The following is an 18,876-nucleotide window of genomic DNA, read 5'->3' on the forward strand; positions in this document are numbered from 1 at the left end:
TTCAGCTCGTGCATTTTCTACGCTCGCAAGTGGGGCAGGGCTGTGAAGGAGAGTCTCTACCCCCATCGTTCAGCCCAGACACTGAGGTCCAGCGGCGAGGGCCTTCTGGCGATTCCCTCGCTGCAAGAAGCCAAGTTACAGGGAACAAGGCAGAGGGCCTTCTCTGTAGTGGCACCCACCCTGTGGAACGCCCTCCCACTAGATGTCAAAGAGACAAACAACTACCAGACTTTTAGAAAACATCTGAAGGCATCCCTGTTTAGGGAAGCTTTTAATGTTTGACATACTATTGTATTTTAATATTTTGTTGGAAGCCGCCCAGAGTGGCTGGGGAAACTCAGCCAGATGGGCGGGGTATAAATAATAATTAATAATAATAATAATAATAATAATAATAATATATTGTTGTTGTTGTTGTTACTGCATGGGGGGATTTAATGGACATGGTTGGAGAAGAAGTGTGTGGAAGATTTTCCCCCTGGGTTCATGTTCAGTGGTCATTCTGTATTTTTATTTTTTTAAGTGTTTGGCCCTGCCTATCACCATTAATTGGATTTGAAAAAGGATAACCCAATTCACTTATTCATCTGGTGTTTCGCAATACTTAATTAGGACTGATTATCGCTCTCAGAACGAGTATGGGGAATCTGTTTTTTTGTTGTTGGCGTCTATTTTTATAAAGAATGTGTTTATCAATCCCTAGACCTTGCGACTTGGTGAATTTATGTGAAGAAAAGTAATGGGGCAGAACGGAAAGTTCCCCCCAAGGTATCTCAGCACGCTTCCACGGCATCTTGCGAAATGACACCCCTAAGAAGGGGGCGGGGGAGTGTCAGACAGGCCACCTAAGTTTAGTAGGAAGCTTGGTCTGGGCAGAGATCCAAGAAACCTGTTCTGTCACTGTGGGAGCTGGGCTATCTAGTTAGCCTTCCTGTTCCTGGGAGAGGGAGTCAAAGCAAAGGCTCTTGGACCACACTAACAGCCTCTTGGGTGCGGAAGCGGGAGGCCTTCTTCAGCTCTGTGGCGTTAGCCATACCGTTGAGAAGAGTAGGTACCTGCAGGTTGGGCATGGGAAGATGAACTCAATGGAGTTCCCCTTCAGTTGTGACTCACCTGATGAGATGCACATTAAGAAAACAAGAGCCTAAGGAGAGATTGGTGGATCAGGCCAACGGCCCACATAGTCCAGCATCCTGTTCCCACAGTGGCCAACCAGATGCCTATGGGAAACCTGCAAACAGGTCCCCTTCCTGTGGTTTCCAGAAACTGGTCTTTGAATGAATGTAGTGCGTTTCTCATTTCCTTTGCAGAAACAGGGATTCATACATTACCTGGGGGTTAGGGATGCTGTGAGGGTTGCATGTTCTTTTAGTAGGGAAGGCTTGTCCTTAAGTATTTTCGTCTTCATTCTCTATTACAAGGAATGCACCTAAACCAAAGTAGCCTAAAAAATAAACATGCTATCGTAACTCTGTCCTTTAATATCAATTAAAATGTTAATGAAGATCATGTACATGTAAGTTGCTTGCTTGAACAGCTGGACCATTGGCTTTCTCTCCTTTCCCTGAAACCAGTGTCCTTCAGCCTTAGCTCCTCAGATGCTGTTGGACTACAACTTCCATCGTCCATGACCATTGGCTACGTTGGCTGGGGATGGTGGGAGTTGTAGTCCATCATCATCTGAAGAACCAAGGTGGAAGAGCACTAATCTAAACCGTGGTGTGGAATGCCTGCTCTGCTCCCATTTGGTCTGTCCATTTGGACCCTTTCAGCCAAGCCATGCCCACCTGCCCTACAGGTAGGGCAGGTAAACAAGTGGTGCTCTACTGAAAGTGGAGTTAGCAGGCTCTGCCATGAGCTGGTGGGCCTTTGACTGCTTGGTTTGATTTCAAAGGAAAACTGGTTACTTGGTTGGGTGATTGGCACCTAGGGGGCCTGTCCACCTGTTAAAGTTGGCCTGTAGGGGAGGCAAAGATCCAGTCCGCTGGCCGGATTCCAATTCCCCATCCTTCCTCTTCTACACTGTTTATATATACTCGTCTCCTCTTTCTCTTTCCTCTTCTTTCTGTCTATTTCTCTCTCCATGCTGGATGCCACCATGGGCAATGTATTACTTGGAGTTGCCTGGCACTGCATGCCCATTAGTTCTAGTAATTGAGTTCCGGCAGAATATATGGTGCAAGTTTGTTCTCCACTGCTTTTGTAAGAAAAGAATTATTTTGAACTTTAGCAACTCTATAGGGAGTGGAGATTCCAGGGCACAGGCTGCTGTAAATATCAGCCTCCCTGTGGTAGACAGCAAAATGCTTTGCAGGGACTAATCCATCAGTGTGTTTGTTATCCGTTTAATACTAGAGATGCGTAAAGGCACTAATTTTGGTTTTTCTCTCTGTCACTGCCTTGTTAGGCATTTGTTAACTTAATGGTGACTTTGGTTCCTTCTCCCTTTCTTTTAACATCTTTAGTTTCTGTTTGGCTCAGAAGTACTGCATTATAATGCCTCACCTAACGAAAAAGGCAATAATTGCTCCGTTTAGGACGTCATAAAAAGAATTTGCTTGAAGCTGAAACTTTATAAGCAACAAAACGTACCAGCCGCTAAGCAGAACGGTGTTTTCCTTTCCATTCCTTTTGTAATTGCTTCTCTGATAGTTTGCTCACACAAAGACCCAAGTTTCCGTGCCTTGTTCCCAGCTACTTTGCCGTTGAGAACACTCTGCTACTTTTAATAGATGTTGAAATACAGCTCCTTAGTACCTTTTCGATTTAATTACATGCCCCATTAAAATGAGCTGCTGATCTATCAAAGTGAAATATAGATGGAAACACTTTCCAGTTTATTTTCTTACCTTTTCGACCACAGGGTCTTGGAGCCCTGCTAAGTGCAAGTTAGACATGTTTCAGGAGCCGCACAGAAGAAACCAGCATGACAGAGCAGAGGGCTAGAGATTTGCGGCATGAGCTTGAGAGAGAAAAATGAATTTCATACTCAGGAATGCCACCTGTGTCTGTGATTTTTGGGAAGCCCTGGGGAGCTGCTGCCAGCCAGTGTAGGTAATACTGAGCTAGGCAGACCCAGTGGTCTGACTCTGTATAAGGCAGCTTCCTGTGCTCCCAGGAGTTGCCTTGTACCTGAGGATGGGGAACTTGTCGCCCTCCAAGCGTTCGTTCTGCTCCAGCTCCCAGAGCTAGTAATTCAGATGCTCTTTTTCGGTATTACTCTTCCTTCTGCACCCTGCCGTCGCCCTCCTCCCCGGTTATGCAAAGGCACGGATGAACCTTGGCTTCTGCTGTGCCTGCTAAAAAGTATTGGCTGAATTGATTCTGGGAATGTGTGCACACAAACCTGTATTTAACCACGGAGAGATCGCTTAAAGTAAGCTGAGCAAAGATAAATAAATCAGATGCACGAAAACACAGCTGCTGATTGCTTTCCCTTGACTTTAAAAATAAAAAAAGGGATGCCGCCTCTGTTCCATTCTGTGAGCTCTTCTTATCACCCCTTGCGTTTGTTCTGTCCAGGTATAGCACATCACGGAGTTGGTGGCTACAGATTGGATTGCGGTTTGGTTGAAGATTAGAGGTCAGCTCCTAAGCTGGCAAAATCAGGTGAAACTGGCATGAAGTAAATTATGCTCTCTTTTCTCCCCCGCAGACGGTCCCCAAACCCATAGCGTTGGAGCCCTGTTTTGGCAACAAAGCTGCTGTTCTTTCGGTGTTTGTGAGGTTGCCACGAGGCCTGGGAGGTATCCCCCCACCAGGGCAATCAGGTAAGCAACTACTGCCCTTCCACAGGCATGGTGCCCTTCTGTTGTTTTGCAGTATGCTGGCAGTTGTCGTCCAGTAACACTGGGAGGGCTGGCCCCATCCAAAGCCATTTGATGTCTAAGACCACCTGGCCCTTTTTCGCTTTTCTTTCCTTGGGGCCACTTTAAACGCAACTCATTCCTTTCAGAGCACCTCCACGTGGATGGCTGCTTGTGCCGATTTGCACGCCCATGTACGGGAATTGCAATGGGTTGGTAGAACTGCATCCGCTTAAAGGCATATAACTGACATGTTGTACGCCCCGGCACATGGAAGCAAGTGCTGCTGTTGGTACAGAGACACTCATTTTCTGCATGTGCTTCCTGTCCTGTTAAGAGTGCTTGTTGTTGGCACCCGTCTGTCTCGAAAGACAGTGGAATTCACTTCCGTAGAAGTCAAACCGCATCATTAGAAGTAACCAAAGAGACCTCCCTGGGGCGCAAGCCTGGGCAGTGTTTGTGAAGGTTTTGGGCTGCCCAGACCACAAGACTCTCCTCTCAGCCTTGGTGCAAAGGAAAGCAGTGCAATGCATTTTGCACCAACTTGGCTGCAGGAGTTGTTGAAAGGAGGTGTACAAGGCACCATCCAACCATCTTAGCGGATCCACTCTGGATTTGTGTAGGCTTTACCCGTTAGCCTTTTCTTCTCCCGAAGATATCCTGCAAGGAAATGGAGACTTAGGATAAGAGTTCTCCTTCTCCTAGATGAGCTGTCTTCCCAGGTTGACGAGCCCCATCTGCCCCTCACTTCCCTCAACAGCATATGCAGAAACCGTTGTTTAGTCTTGTCTTTTCACCGAAGCCTGTCTATGCACGCAGGGGAAGTCTTAACTGCTTGCGGACTGCCTCGCCAGAGTGGTGCATGCTCTAGTTATCCCCCGCTTGGACTACTGCAATGCGCCCTACATGGGGCTACCTTTGAAGGTGACCCGGAAACTGCAATTAATCCAGAATGCGTCAGCTAGACTGGTGACTAGGAGTGGCCACCGGGACCACATAACACCGGTCCTGAGAGATCTGCATTGGCTCCCAGTACGTTTCCGAGCACAATTCATAGTGTTGGTGCTGACCTTCAAAGCCCTAAACGGCCTCGGTCCAGTATACCTGAAGGAGCGTCTCCACCCCCATCGTTCAGCCCGGTCACTGAGGTCCAGTGCCGAGGGCCTTCTGGCGGTTCCCTCATTGTGAGAAGTGAGGTTACAGGGAACCAGACAGAGGGCCTTCTCGGTAGTGGCGCCCTCCCTGTGGAACGCCCTCCCACCAGATGTCAAAGAGAACAACAACTACCAGACTTTTAGAAGACATCTGAAGGCAGCCCTGTTTAGGGAAGTTTTTAACATTTAATGCTGTATTGTTTTTAACACTCAATTGGGAGCTGCTCAGAGTGGCTGGGGAAGCTCAGCCAGATTGGGGGGGGGGATAAATAAATAATAATAATAATAATTATTATTATTATTATTACTATTACTATTACTATTACTATTATTATTATATTTATTTATTTATTAACTTTGCAAGGGCAGAGTCACCCTGCCTTAAGAGGTGTCTGTAAGCTTTGGGTTCTCTCTGGAACCTCGCGTTGCCATCTTCCACCTCATCTTCTGAATCCTGGCCAAGGGTTGGTCCACCTTCCACTGAGTGTGGAGACCAGTTGCGTCAGAGGCGGGTGCAAGGAATCTGGCCAGGGTGCGTGGAGCACCAAGAGGCAGAAACCTCCCTGGGTCTCTGGCCAGTCGAAGTTGGATGGGTGTGGTGATGCTGGCTGGGCTCCCCCGTTCTCCGTTCTGCCTGTAACTCCTTGCTCTCCCCCTTCTCCTTCCAGGTCTTGCAGTAGCTAGTGCGTTGGTGGACATTTCACAACAAATGCCTATTGCCTACAAAGAGAAGTCGGGAGCGGTACGAAGTCGCAAACAGCAGCCTCCAGCCCAGCCCGGCACCTGTATTTGATGCATGGACATCTGAACTGCCTCTTTAGGGTTTTAAACACAAGGGATTACCTGGGAGGAGGACAGAGGTGTGGTTTTTTCTGCAAGGTTTGTGTCGCAAAGGACACCTCGAAGCACCGGGCGCAAATGTTTCTGGGGAGCATCCAGCCCTTCCTCTTGGCGTTGTCTTAGTTGGCCTTGTTTTGACATCCACTCCGTCTTAGATTTGCCAATCCCGTCGTGCCCGCCTGGCTCCCACGATTTTGCATCTCCCTCCCCTATCCAGCTAAAGGCCATTGGTTGCGAATCCATTATCCGTCCGCCTCTACCACTGAAGGTTGGCAGTAGGGAAAAGCCACGGGAAGACAAAGAACACTCGGCTTTTTGTATGTGGAAAGCGCTTTGTGGTATTTGATTTTCTTCCCCACACCCCTTCCCTGGTTGTACAAGAAAAGCTGCAGCACTTACAGATAATTTTCTGCCCTCGGCAGTTAAACCCCCAGGATTTAAGGAGAAGCTAACTCAATTTCCTCCAGGAACCCAGTGTTGTAAAAAATTCTATTTATTTCTCTCTTATTTAGAGCTCTGTTCCAAATACAATACCTTCATTGGGGCTGGGGTTATGTTTGCCGCTTTATTTTCATCCACCTGACTGTATTAAATCGAGGGATGCTGTTGAATATGGCTGGGTGCTACGCACTGCAGCACATTGCCAGGGAAAAAAACCAACACCTCCCTTTTCTGGGAAGATTAATGTTTTTCACGTGGATCTATGTGGCAGATCTGTGTGCAAGTGTTCCCAAGGTTTTAAATAGAACCAAGAAAGCAAAGGGGAATTAGCATAGCTGGCCTCTTGCGTAACTACATTCCTCAGTTACCCTGGGCAATCCGTGGCCTTTTCCGCGCTGTGCCCAGTTAACAGGCACAGAGCATAAGGACGCTAACCTGTTTCAGGCTGATGGAGCCGTGGTGGTTGTCGGGGGGCCGGGGTGGGGGGCTGGAATGCTTCCTATTTATTGTCATTTCGCATCGTGCATCTGCTTCCATTCAAGGCAGATGTTCCCTCTTTTGGGCGCCACCCTTCTCCCACACCCCTTTTTATTTTACCTCACTTGAGAACGAACGTGGGGAAAACCACTTTCTGCATTACAGCGGATGTGCTCTGAAGAGTGGTCCCTTCTGTTTGAACGGCTTGCATTGCTCACTCCTCCCCAAAACCTATCAATAATCCTGCACACCAGGCAAGTGTACTCCTGCTTGGTGCAAGGGTAGGGTCTCAATTAACTCCGAAGCATCCCTTAGCCAACCCGGTGACCTCCAGATGTTTGGGACTACAACTCCCATCACGCTGTGCTGGCTGGGGCTGATGGGAGTTGTAGTAAGCATCTGGAGCAGCCTTTCTCAACCTTGGGTACCCAGATGCTTTTGGACTACAACTCCCATCATCCCTGACCACTGGTCCTGCGAGCTAGGAATCATGGGAGTTGTAGGCCAAAAACATCCCAGGGCCCAAGGTTGAGAACCACTGATCTGGAGGGTGCCAGGTTGGCAAAAGGTGCCCCAAGGAGAGGCTGGGAGACCTGTGTGTGGCGCTTGGTGGCACCCTTTGAGTGCCTTCTCAAGAAGTCGAGGTGCAGCTTCTCGGTTGGCCCAGGGGCTGGACTGCCATTGCAGATTGAGAGCCACTTACATTGCTCTGGCCTTGATGAATCCTGGGCAGTTAACCGGGTTGCCCGTTGTACGTGCCAGGCGGAAACCAGCAGAAACCTGGGGTTTTATTAGCTTGGCAGCCAGAGAAGCAGGAGCCTTGAGAAGCAAGAGGTGTTGGCTTTGGCACTCTCTCCAATCGAGCGGGCATTGCAGAGTCAGCATGTGTCCGAAGTTGCTATAACTCAGGTTTTCACTTGCTCTTAACACCTATTGCGTTCCCTCTGAAGATGACTTGCATGTATGTTCAGAAGGGAGCAACCAGGCTTCCAAAACAGGGCAGGGATAGTCAAAGCACCATCCCATTTTACCCAAACTGTGTCCCACTTACAATGGAACCGCTGGCAGCTGCTTGCTGGGGTGCATGCCATCCCAGTCCACGCAAGGGGGTCGTGGGAGCCAGTCCATTAGCCATAGCAAGAGTCGCGATGCAATTGCACTTTTGCCGCCGATGGAGAGCGTTCCCGTTGCCTATATGCATGCAGAAAGCAGCAGCAAAGGCTCCCGTCACTGTAGCATTGCTTCCACTCCTGCGGCCGGGAGCTGCCCCTGATGCCACACTTACTGGAGAAACCCCTGTGCCACCCTCTCAAATGGGCACAACACACTGCTGGATCAAGGCTGCTGTAGCCTAGGAGGAGCCTATGTTTGGCACTTAAGTGCGGCTGCCGCCCCCAATAGCATTTTTCTGGCAAGTTCTTCCCCTGCACAGATCTGGGGCCTGTGCTCCCAGCATCCAGGTGGGGGACAGTAGCTTGAAACATAAATGCGATTTTTTTTAGCAGTGTCGCATGTTGCAGCTCCTATAGTTACACCTGGAGTAACTGCATCCCTTCCCCCAATCTACCCCCTTTTCCTCTCTTGACTGCAGTAATGTATTACAGCTGTATTTTGAGTGGACTCATGGGGACGGGGAGGGAGTGGAGATGAGAGAGGCAGCGATCTAGACTCCTTGGAGGTGCATGCATGTGTATTGCGCGACTGGAATTAGCCGCTCATTTGCATCTCGCAATGAACGAACGGTGAGCGACCAAAGCTTTCTTGTTCTGGACTGCCTGGCCAGAAATGTTGCTGTTGTGCATATTAATGAACCTGTACTTCTTGAACCCTACAGAACTGGAACAAACGTACAATTAAAATAGCATCTCTCTCTCCCCGTCCCTCCCCAATTTGCTTTGTTGAAGCTGCACTTGAATTGACTTGTCCTTGGGGAGAAGTGGAAGGCAGCAAATTACCTCTCAAAGTCCATTTTTGCAGCATTAAGGAGCGTGCCAGCTTGGGGGAGGCTGTGTGGGTTTTGTGTGCAGTAGAAAAGAGCCTGAATCTGCCATGGCAAAGGTGTTGACAAGAGTCCGGGATGAACCAAGATCCCTTGCCCACTTCCTGCTAAGCACCCGTCTCCTGGACTTTCCAGTTAGGATCACAGATCTGAAGATCTGGGAGTGGAGGAGCTGTTCCCATTCAGTTTGCTCCAGTATTATACTACCAGTATCGTTTCCGTTGAGACACTGAGGAGTTAGGGGAGTGGCGCTAACAAAGTTCTCTCCCACCACCATCGCTCAAGCAGAACTGGGAATCCCAATCTCCAAAAAGAACTGCACCACGAAAATCACGGAAGGCCTGCAGAGTTAATCCAACCACTGGACTGCAATGCTCCCCAAATACGAAAGTAAAATTATTTGCCAAAAAAATAAAGTGTGTGCATGTTTCGGGGAGGAGATCTGTTTGAAGAACTTCGGGTCTTAGTTCTGCAGAGCCCATAAACGGCATACAAGTTGATTTAAGGAATAACCTCTTGTGTCAGAGAAGGCCTTTGTGAACCCCATTTTCCATGGACTACCCACCTGCACTGACAGACCAACCTGAAATCGATGGAAGTTGTGCGGGAACACCTTGAAATGAACAGGCCTTGTGCAACTCCCCCAGCTGGTTCTGGTGTTTTGTGCCAGCTATATTCTGCTTTTCAATGGAGGGTTGTTTCCCCTGGGAAGCAGAGGAGTTAGGGATCTTTACAGAGTTTCGCCTTTCAAGCCATTATTTCAGAATCTGAATTTTGCGGCTTTTGAAGTTCTGGAGGCAGCTGGAATTGAGATCTCTGTAGGGGGGCACGCTTTAATACCTGGGATATATATATAATTGTTTCTGTTCTCAAACAGTTCCTCGGTCATTCATCTCTGGTGAGCACCTGGGAGCCTGCTGCCATCCAAGAAACTTCTAAGGTGTTCCGTTTGGACCTGTGATTTGTACACAAAGCCAGACGAGTATCTCTGGCGATGCGTCTTGCGTGTCCTTCGGAGCTGTCAGGCCACAAATGTTCTGTGTCACAGATGCCAAAGCCCCGGCTGTCTCTTGACTGCCTGGTGCCTGAGATTCTCTTCCCTCCCCTCCTGGATCTCATCCATGAATAATGTAACCTAACTGTGGCGAATTGCAAACGCTTGAAGAATGACAGGCTGTGAAAACACCCCTTGACAGGTATCTGCTGCCTTCTAGTTACCATGCACACTGTATTAAGGAGGAAAGAAATTCCCCCACAGAGACCGCCGATGTGTGAGAATATATTCACTTGGTTTCCAGTGCGCTTTTAGAATTACTGTCGGAAGTGGGCTTTATATATACACAGTATCTGTATATCTATAAAATGAAGGCTGAGAGTGTATGTCTATGAGTGTAGCGCTGGAGCAAAGAAGCTGAGCTGGGAACCAGGAATCCAACCCTTTCCAGGAACTCAGTAAGTGGTCTTAGACATATATATATCCCTCCCCCCCAACCTGCAATTCTGTTCTACCTTACAGGGTTGTTGAGAATGTGTTTCAGAAAGGAGGAGTAGCTCAGACCCTAACTGTCTGCACCTCCAATCTCTATCTCAACCCCCCCCCCAGCTTTCTGGACTCTTTCCCCTTGCCATAGGTTCGGCTTGCCTGACCCGCTGCCAGCAAGATGTAGTCCAAAACATCTGGCAGGACCCAGGATGGCAATGGCTGCCCTCGCTAAACATTAAGAGGGCACCCGCACAGAATTGATTTCCTCACTCGTAATAGCTGTAAACCAAAGCCCGCTGCAAACCATCCTAGTAGCAGCGACTCCTTGTTACCCTTAGGGTGATATCATATTCACACACACAGCAAAAATAGCCTGCAGGCTAAGCCCCTGGTATTGGGGAACCCTTGTATTATGCGCAGATCTCTGGGTGAGGATTGGAGCCCCAGGTCCACAGCCAGCATGTTGCAGCGCCGCGTCTCACGCGAAGCATGTGGAACTTGTCCGGTATTGTTTGACAGCTGCTCCGAGGCGACCTGGCAAAAAGCACCCAGTTGTGCTGGTTTGTCAAACCAGTGACTCGCTTGTCTCCCTCCCATGTTTCCGGAGACTTTAGCCTGTGTGTGACCCAGCTCAGCTTTCCTAATGGGAAACCCAAAATTTGGGGAGGAAGAGCTTTTGTAGTTCAGGGCTGGGAAGGATGGAGACCCAAACAAGTCTGTCCAGTGTAGCCGCGTGGGAAATAACTGTCCGCCCCGCAAGGCAGGCTTCCCAGCGTGGAACAGGAACAGAAGTGACTTGTTGCGGTGCAGCAGTTGAGTGAAAAACTTGGCTGTGCATGAGGCCCTGAAAGACGCTATGGGTATTGAAATATCCCCTGGGACAGCTGTCACCAATATAGTGCTCCCCGGAGGTGAGATTGCAACTCCCATCATCTCAAGCTAGCATGGCCAATGGGCAGGAATTGTGGGGGTTGTACCCCCAGCAGCCTTTGGAGAGCACCACATTGGCCTTGCCTGCTGTTCCTGGGGAAGACAAGTCCCCCCAGGCCTCATCCAGGCAAGGGCTTGTGAATAGAGCCCTTTGAGATCGGACTTGAAGAGCCACCCAGTCCAGGAGCCTGGTTTCCCCCCAAAGGGGCTGACCAAATGCATCTGGGAAGCTGGCAAAAGTGGGGCACGATGGCAACAGCAACATATCCAGAGAGAGAAAGAGACTGCCTTTCCGCAGGCCAGTTCCACCTACAGCCATCTAAGCCCAATGGGCACCACCAACGTGGTTTATTTAATTGCCAAAACCACCGCTTGTGAGTTTCTCTTTCACTTCCCCCTGCTTCTAACACCTATTGAAGAAGTTGGGATTCAGGTCAGTTGTCTTGGCGGCTTCCTCTTCCTTTCAGCTGCTACTTGAAATAACTTTTGCTGGGTTGTGTCTTATAGACGCAGGTTGGTTCCTCTGTGCAGCTGCTCTGTAGGTAGCGTCTTCGGCCAAGAGGCCGACGGCGCTTTGTCTTTCTGTTCTTCTCATAAACCACGGCACCAGTCTCTCTACCTTTTCCTAGCAGCTTCAAATTTTAAAATTCAGGATGTGGTTAGCTGTGCTGCTTCACGTTGCCCCCCCCCCCCAAAAAAAACCCAACCTCTCGACTCTCCCGCCTCTCTGCAAAACTCTTCCAACAAACTTTCTTTGTTTTCCCAGAAAAAAAGCTGCTCTTTTTTTTTTGCGTCTTCCAGATTCAGAATGCTTTTGACACTTTTGAGCCTGGTCTCTTCGCATCAGGAATCTGCTCCAGCACTTAAACCGGGATGGGGGAAATTAAGTGAAATTTGTCATGGTGTGTCAAATAATGTCGGCCTTGACACAGCAAAAGAAAAAAGCCCTTACATTTCTATTACTCTGAAATTTGTGCACAAAGAGGTCTTTTCTGTAGAGTTCTTGAACTAATTTTCTCTTAGGAATTTCTTTCTGTTTCTCCTCCTCCTACAGTTCTTTCTTTTCCTGGTGTGGGGGGAAAAACACTATTCTTCTGTATTTGGACCTGAGCTTAGTTTTGTTCATATGTATAATTTAGCCTTTATTGCATTCATATGTAAATAACGAGTAAGTATTGTAAAGTATTTCATTGCTGGGGTGGGGATGGTATAAAAATACGCATTTTAGGGCTGCTGGTTTTTTGGTATTTTTTTGTATTGTAAAAACAAAATAACAGCTAATTTAAAAGCAGGAACAAGGTGATGAATACGTGCATTTTAAAACACCAATGTGAAGTATATGTATGTAAATAAAAGTAAATAATGAACAAAAACTTTTTTCCCTTCTGGAATAAAAAGAAGACGATCTGGTTAAGAATGGCTGCCTCATTTTTGGTTACTGTGTATTTCTCACATTCACACCCCACCTTTCCCTCCCAGGAGTGTGGGGCAAAATTGCTGGGTCTTCTCCCCATTTCATCGTTGCAGCAGCCCTGCGGGGTAGTCTAGGCTGTGTGTGTCACTCATGGCGTGTTTCATGGAAGCAGGCATTTGAATGCAGGTCTGCCTGACCTAAACATGCATCACAAGCTGCTGGGCTGGGGAACTATGGAACTCCCTGCCACATGAGGCAGTGATGGCCACAAACTTGGATGGCTTAAAAAGAGGATTAGACAAATTCATTGAGGAGGAGAGGACTATTGATGGCTACTAGCCAGGATGTCTACTCTGCCTCCACAGTTGGAGGCAGTCATGCTTTTGAATACCAGCTGCTGGAAACCACAGGAGATGAGAGAGGTCTCTTGTGCTCGAATCCTGTTTGTGGGTTTCCCCACAGACGTCTGAAAATAGGGTGCTGGACTAGATGGGTCATTGGTGTGATCCAGCAGGGCCCTTATGTTCTGCACTGGCTCCTGGTGGAGTACAGGGTCAGATTTAAGGTGCTAGTTTGACCTTTAAAGCCCTTCACGGCCTGGGACCCTCATACTTACAGGTCTGCCTCTCCTGATATTCCCCACGGAAGACCTTAAGGTCCATAAATAGCAACACCCCAGAGGTCCTGGGCCCTAAGGAAGTCAGAATAGCCTCAACCAGAGGCAGGGCCTTTTCAACACTGGCCCCGACTTGGTGGAACGCTTTGTCTCATGAGACCAGGGCCCTGCAGGATCTGATTTCTTTCCGCAGGGCCTGCAAGACAGAGTTGTTCCACCTGGCCTTTGCCTTGGAATCAACTTGATCCCCTCCTCCTCTTACCTTTTTCCTTCTGTGATGGAAATCCTATTTGGGGACTTCCCTGGCTTTTTTCTGGCCCATGTAGGACCAGTCTGGATAGTTGGCCTTGGTGAAGACTTGACGTTTTTATCCCCCCAAAAGTTTTTGATTGAGTTTCCACTGAAATGAGGCTGCATTTTAATGTTTTAATGTTGTATTTTAATCTTGTTTTTTAAGCTGTATTTCAATCGTTTTTATATTTGGTGTTAGCCACCCTGAGCCCAGTCTTGGCTTCCCCTTTTGTTTCATCCCCCCCCCTCCATTAGCTCAGTGGGTGACCCCGGCTGTTCCTCCAGCCCAGCCAGGTAATCCAGCCTTCGAAGAGCTCGCCTTTCTTGCGCTCAGGGTCTGCAAACAGGCTTTGGAGCCAGCTGGGTTACTCTGGAACCGGTTAGAGTATCTCCCTCCATAATCCTCGGAAAATATTCCTTAGCTTATTTGAGATGGGGCTTTCGGGGGAGATCAAATCCTCTGTTTCTTTCTCATCTTGGAGAGGAAACTGTGATTAGAGTTGCCCAAATAGCTTTAAATATTCTATATGTGTGTCAAGTGTAACAAAGAGAAAAGGAAAGCCAGTTCACATTAGCAATAAGAATAATCCATCCAAATTTAAGCATGGGAGGAAGTCAGTGTCACACAATTATTATTGGTCCATCAGCACAACCACTTCTTCTTGCCAGATGAAAAAAAAATATCTTCCCTCTCCTTCCCCTGTGTGCTGCTCTGGGGAGCTATCTATAGCTTCTAACCACAATAGTAGCTTTGTATCTCCACCAGCAGAAGACTTTGGCATCTTGAATTTCAGTGATGCCCTTTGTGCCACCAAAATCCAGTGCCATCCCCGACCTCTCACCTTCCAATGGTCTTCTGCCTGGAGTCCTGTGTCCTGTGTCCAGTTCTGGGCACCACAATTTATGAAGGATGTTGACAAGCTGGAAATACAAGATGGGTGACACCTGGCTTGAGAGCAGTACATGTGAAAAGGATCTAGGAGTCTTGGTTGACCACAAACTTGACATGAGCCAACAGTGTGACGCGGCAGCTAAAAAAGCCAATGCAATTCTGGGCTGCATCAATAGGAGTATAGCATCTAGATCAAGGGAAGTAATAGTGCCACTGTATCCTGCTCTGGTCAGACCTCACCTGGAGTACTGTGTCCAGTTCTGGGCACCACAGTTCAAGAAGGACACTGACAAACTGGAACGTGTCCAGAGGAGGGCAACCAAAATGGTCAAAGGCCTGGAAACGATGCTTTATAAGGAACAGCTAAGGGAGCTGGGCATGTTTAGCCTGGAGAAGAGGAGGTTAAGGGGTGATATGATAGCCATGTTCAAATATATAAAAGGATGTCACATAGAGGAGGGAGAAAGGTTGTTTTCTGCTGCTCCAGAGAAGCGGACACGGAGCAATGGATCCAAACTACAAGAAAGAAGATTCCACCTAAACATTAGGAAGAACTTCCTGACAGTAAGAGCTGTTCGACAGTGGAATTTGCTGCCAAGGAGTGTGGTGGAGTCTCCTTCTTTGGAGGTCTTTAAGCAGAGGCTTGACAACCATAAGTCAGGAGTGCTCTGATGGTGTTTCCTGCTTGGCAGGGGGTTGGACTCGATGGCCCTTGTGGTCTCTTCCAACTCTATGATTTTATGAAAGTGTGCAGAGGAGGGCAACCAAGATGAGCAAGGGTCTGGAAACCAAGCCTTATGATGAACAGTTGAAGGAGCTGGGTATGTTTGGTATGGAAAAGAGGAGACTCAGAGGAGATACGAAAGCCACCTTCAAGTATCTCACACTGAAGGTGGAGCAAGCTGGTTTTCTCCTGCTCTGGAGGGTAGTACCTAAACCAATGGCTTCAAGTTACAAGGAAGGAGATTCCAACTGAACAACATAAAGAATGTTTGTGGGGGATGGGTCGTCATCTTTTTGCTTGCAAATCCTGTCTTAAGGGCATATTTGTGTATGAATAGGGTGAGCCTGTGACCCAGACTTAGGAACTAAAGTATTAACCATCACAAAAGAATGGCCAGGCTGCCCAGGTAATGCAATCAGTGACCATTATCAGGTATCCTGGCAGACAGGATTTGTACTACAGACTGCCTCCTTCAGTGATGTATGTATGATGTATTGTGGGGTGGTCTTGGGCTACAGGGTGGGCAGTTTCAAAAGTCTGTATAAGGGCTTGCACACCATTGTTCGGGGTTCCTCCTCTCTCCTGCGTGGGGTGAGTGGGGGACCCTGTTGCAACAATTTAATAAAGATCAGGCTTACTAGCCTCTTTGCTTCTCATTAAGAAAAAAAGAAAGAAAGAAAAAGAAAGAAAGAAAGAACTTTGTGACAGTAAGAGGTGTTCAACAGTGAAACAGTCTCCCACAAGAAGTGGTGGACTCTCCTTCCTTGGAGGTTTTTAAGCAGAGGTTGGCTGGCCATCTGTCAGCGATGCTTTAGCTGAGATTCCTGCATTGCAGGGGGTTGGACTAGATGACCTTTGGGTTCCCTTCCAACTCTATGATTCATAGTTATGTGCCTGCTGAGGTGCTCCAGAAGCTCCATGCCTGGTGTGACCAAACCGGTCCCCTTGACAGCCACAGACAGAGGGTGGTGAACACAACACATGATATCATGGGCTGTCCCCTGAGCCCGCTAGATAACATCACAAGGGATCGTTGCCTTAGGAGAGCGAGAAAAATTCTCAGGGACGATTCACACCCCGGCCAGCACCTCTTTAATCTTCTACCCTCGGGCAGGAGATATAGAAGTATAATCAGTCATACCAACAGGCTAAAAAACAGTTTCTATCCGTGGGCTGTTAGGCTGTTGAATGGAAAATAATATAGCACAACTGACTTTCGGGGTTGGTGTGTTGTGCGACAAGCACATAGAGTGCAATGAGATTGAGTGTTTGTGGGGGAGGGAGGCTCGGTTAATTTCATTGTACACAGGTTGTACATTGACAATAAAGGTATTATTATTATTAGATCTGCCTTTACCTCCACTGTTCATGATCAAGGTGTCTCCCCTGCCAAGTAAGTTGGCTTCCAGTTCTGCTCTGCCTTAATGGAGGCAGCTCCCATGACAGTGAGAGATCATTGGCAAAGGAAGAAGAAGGATGATTTAGGGTAAATCATTCTTGCAAATTCTCCCCAGGGATGGGGGGAACGGGCTTCACTTGCAATTCGTCTCGGTACCTGGCTTTTGCTCTGGCATGGAATGTGAGGGGCAGGGAGGCGCTGAGTGTGAAAGCTCTTTGCCTGCCGAAAACCCTCCACCACCGCCATTAAGAAGCAGAAGTACTTCTGTTAATTAGAGCTTAATTGGACTAAAGTGTAGGTGTATGCTGGAAGAGATGAGATCACATACTGTGGAACAAACCAACTGCAAGGACTTTAAGTTTTGAATTTGAGATAAGACTTCATTCGGTGCAAAAGACGGGGGGAGGTGAGCCTATAGTTTCTTTATTTAAAGCTTTATTCTCTGCATTTATGATTCGGCAACCCTCCTCTGAATGTTAGTTCAAACTATATTTGTACAAGTGAGGATGGAAGAAAATGGATTATAAATATTGGATATAATATCAAATGGAACTGTGTGTGTAAAAGGAAAAAGGGAGGGAAGCTCTATTTTGCAAAAGGTTTATGATGGAAACTTAGAGCTGACTATTCCCTATCCTTTACTATCTATGAAATGAACTGAATAACGCTAAGAGGACTTGGAATTTAATTTAATTGGAAGGATAACTGGCCATATATCTTCAGCTGGAAGGAAGGATGAAAGGAGTCTGTGAGCTGCCAAGGAACTGATAAGCTTCTTTATTGAGTCATCTCCAGTTTGACAGACCGCTCTTCTTCCCAGGCTGAGAGGAAAAATCGTGACAACAGTTTATTTACTGGGACAGAGTGACTTTTGCAGCTGTTGTTAAAGTTCTCAGTGCAAAACAATGAAGCACGGGACAGAGCAATGGAGAAATTTCTGGAACAACAATGAGATACCAGCTCTGCCCAAAGCATGACGGATAATAGCAACAATTGCTCTGTGTGTTTGTGTGTGTGTGTGTGTGTGTGTGTGTGTGTAACATCTTACAAGGACAGGAAGAAACACCACAGACAGAATAATTGCCACACACCGGAAGAACAAGGATATAGTTTGAGTTCCTCACTTGAAGTTTTATAAATCATTTAATGGGTCAACACAAATAGAAGTTATTAATATTGCAGTTGTTGTATAAGGGATTATTATTATGACCAGAATGTAATTGAAACTAATAAGATTTTGGAATGCAGAAATAAAGAAAATAATCAAATCTAGCATGCGGCCACTTTAACTAAGTTATATAATTCGGTATTTGGATGATTGGTATTGTATTATAAATTGGTATTGTTATAATGAGGCCATTATTGGACAGTAATTGGAAACTAATAAAATTTATTCCATTGTGGGCACTACTTTGCGTTTGTGGATCAGTTGTTGGGAATCAAAGCTGGGGCGCATGATGATGCGCTCAGGTCCCGTTTGTGGGCTTCCTGCAACGAGCATCCCATTGCCTGTTGTGCAAGCAGCATGTTGGACCACATGAGCCTCTGGTCTGACGCAGAGCCTCTTCCTATGCACAATCTGATGTGATAAGGGCAGTTCTGGAAGACAACGGGTTCCCCTGGCTCTTTGCATCTCCTCCTTGGATGAGTCAAGCGCTTTTCTGCTTGGCAGTCTGGCCTCAGGCTACCCTCCCCTGTGAGGTGAACCATTTGTAACTGGTTACATCATAAAATCTATGCCGAAGCAAAGGAGATACTTGAAGTCAGTCTAGGAATAGGAGCTGGGTGGGGGGAGGTCTGGTTTCTCACCCCCAGAAGGGAAAAAGCAGCAAGTTCCCCCTTTAATTGATTGATTTTGGAGTCCATCAAAGTTTCCACCGGCTGATTTCTCCAGATAATTTGCCAAATTCGGCCGGGAGGTTAGTTTCTGACCATTAACCTTTCTGCCTCATGGCACCTGAGCATACATTAACTCCTAAGAAGGGAGCTGAACCGGGTCTCATGGTAACAAATGGTTGTCTTGACTGGAGTGCTCCAGAAAGGAGAAAGAGACCCAAATTGGAAAGTAAAGTATTACTTTTATTTCTGTCCGAGTTGGGAATCTGCCTTTGATGGGTCCCACTTCAATGGACAGCACATAAAACGGGCTCCCCCCCCCCCCACTCCTGGCATACTTATGCATATTTGATTTAGCTTGTTAATGAGGAGAGAGGGAAATGAGTGGCTGGGGAAAAGAGATAATAGCCCATTGTCTCAAACATTACTTTAGCCCAAGCTTCCTTTATTTCTCAGTTCTCACTGGGCTTTGCAGCTCCCCTGCCTTAGTTGGTCTTTAAGGTGCTACAGGAAGGAATTTTTTTATTTTGACTATGGCAGACCAACACGGCTACCCATCTGTAATTTGAGCTGC

At 47.4% G+C, this 18,876-nt stretch overlaps 1 protein-coding gene across 1 annotated transcript in view; it reads left to right on the forward strand.

Annotated features, from left to right (window-relative positions):
* ATRN (attractin) overlaps positions 1-12,547 on the forward strand; it is a 158,927-nt gene extending 146,380 nt beyond the window's left edge. Inside the window, 2 exon segments of the mRNA XM_081020655.1 lie at positions 3,656-3,770; positions 5,629-12,547. Coding sequence (XP_080876781.1) covers positions 3,656-3,770; positions 5,629-5,753 — 240 coding nt within the window. The 3' untranslated portion in view covers positions 5,754-12,547.
* The last annotated feature ends 6,329 nt before the right edge of the window (positions 12,548-18,876 follow it).

This window comes from Podarcis pityusensis, assembly GCF_964106645.2.
Source record: "Podarcis pityusensis genome assembly, chromosome: 9".
Taxonomy (NCBI): Eukaryota; Metazoa; Chordata; class Lepidosauria; order Squamata; family Lacertidae; genus Podarcis; species Podarcis pityusensis.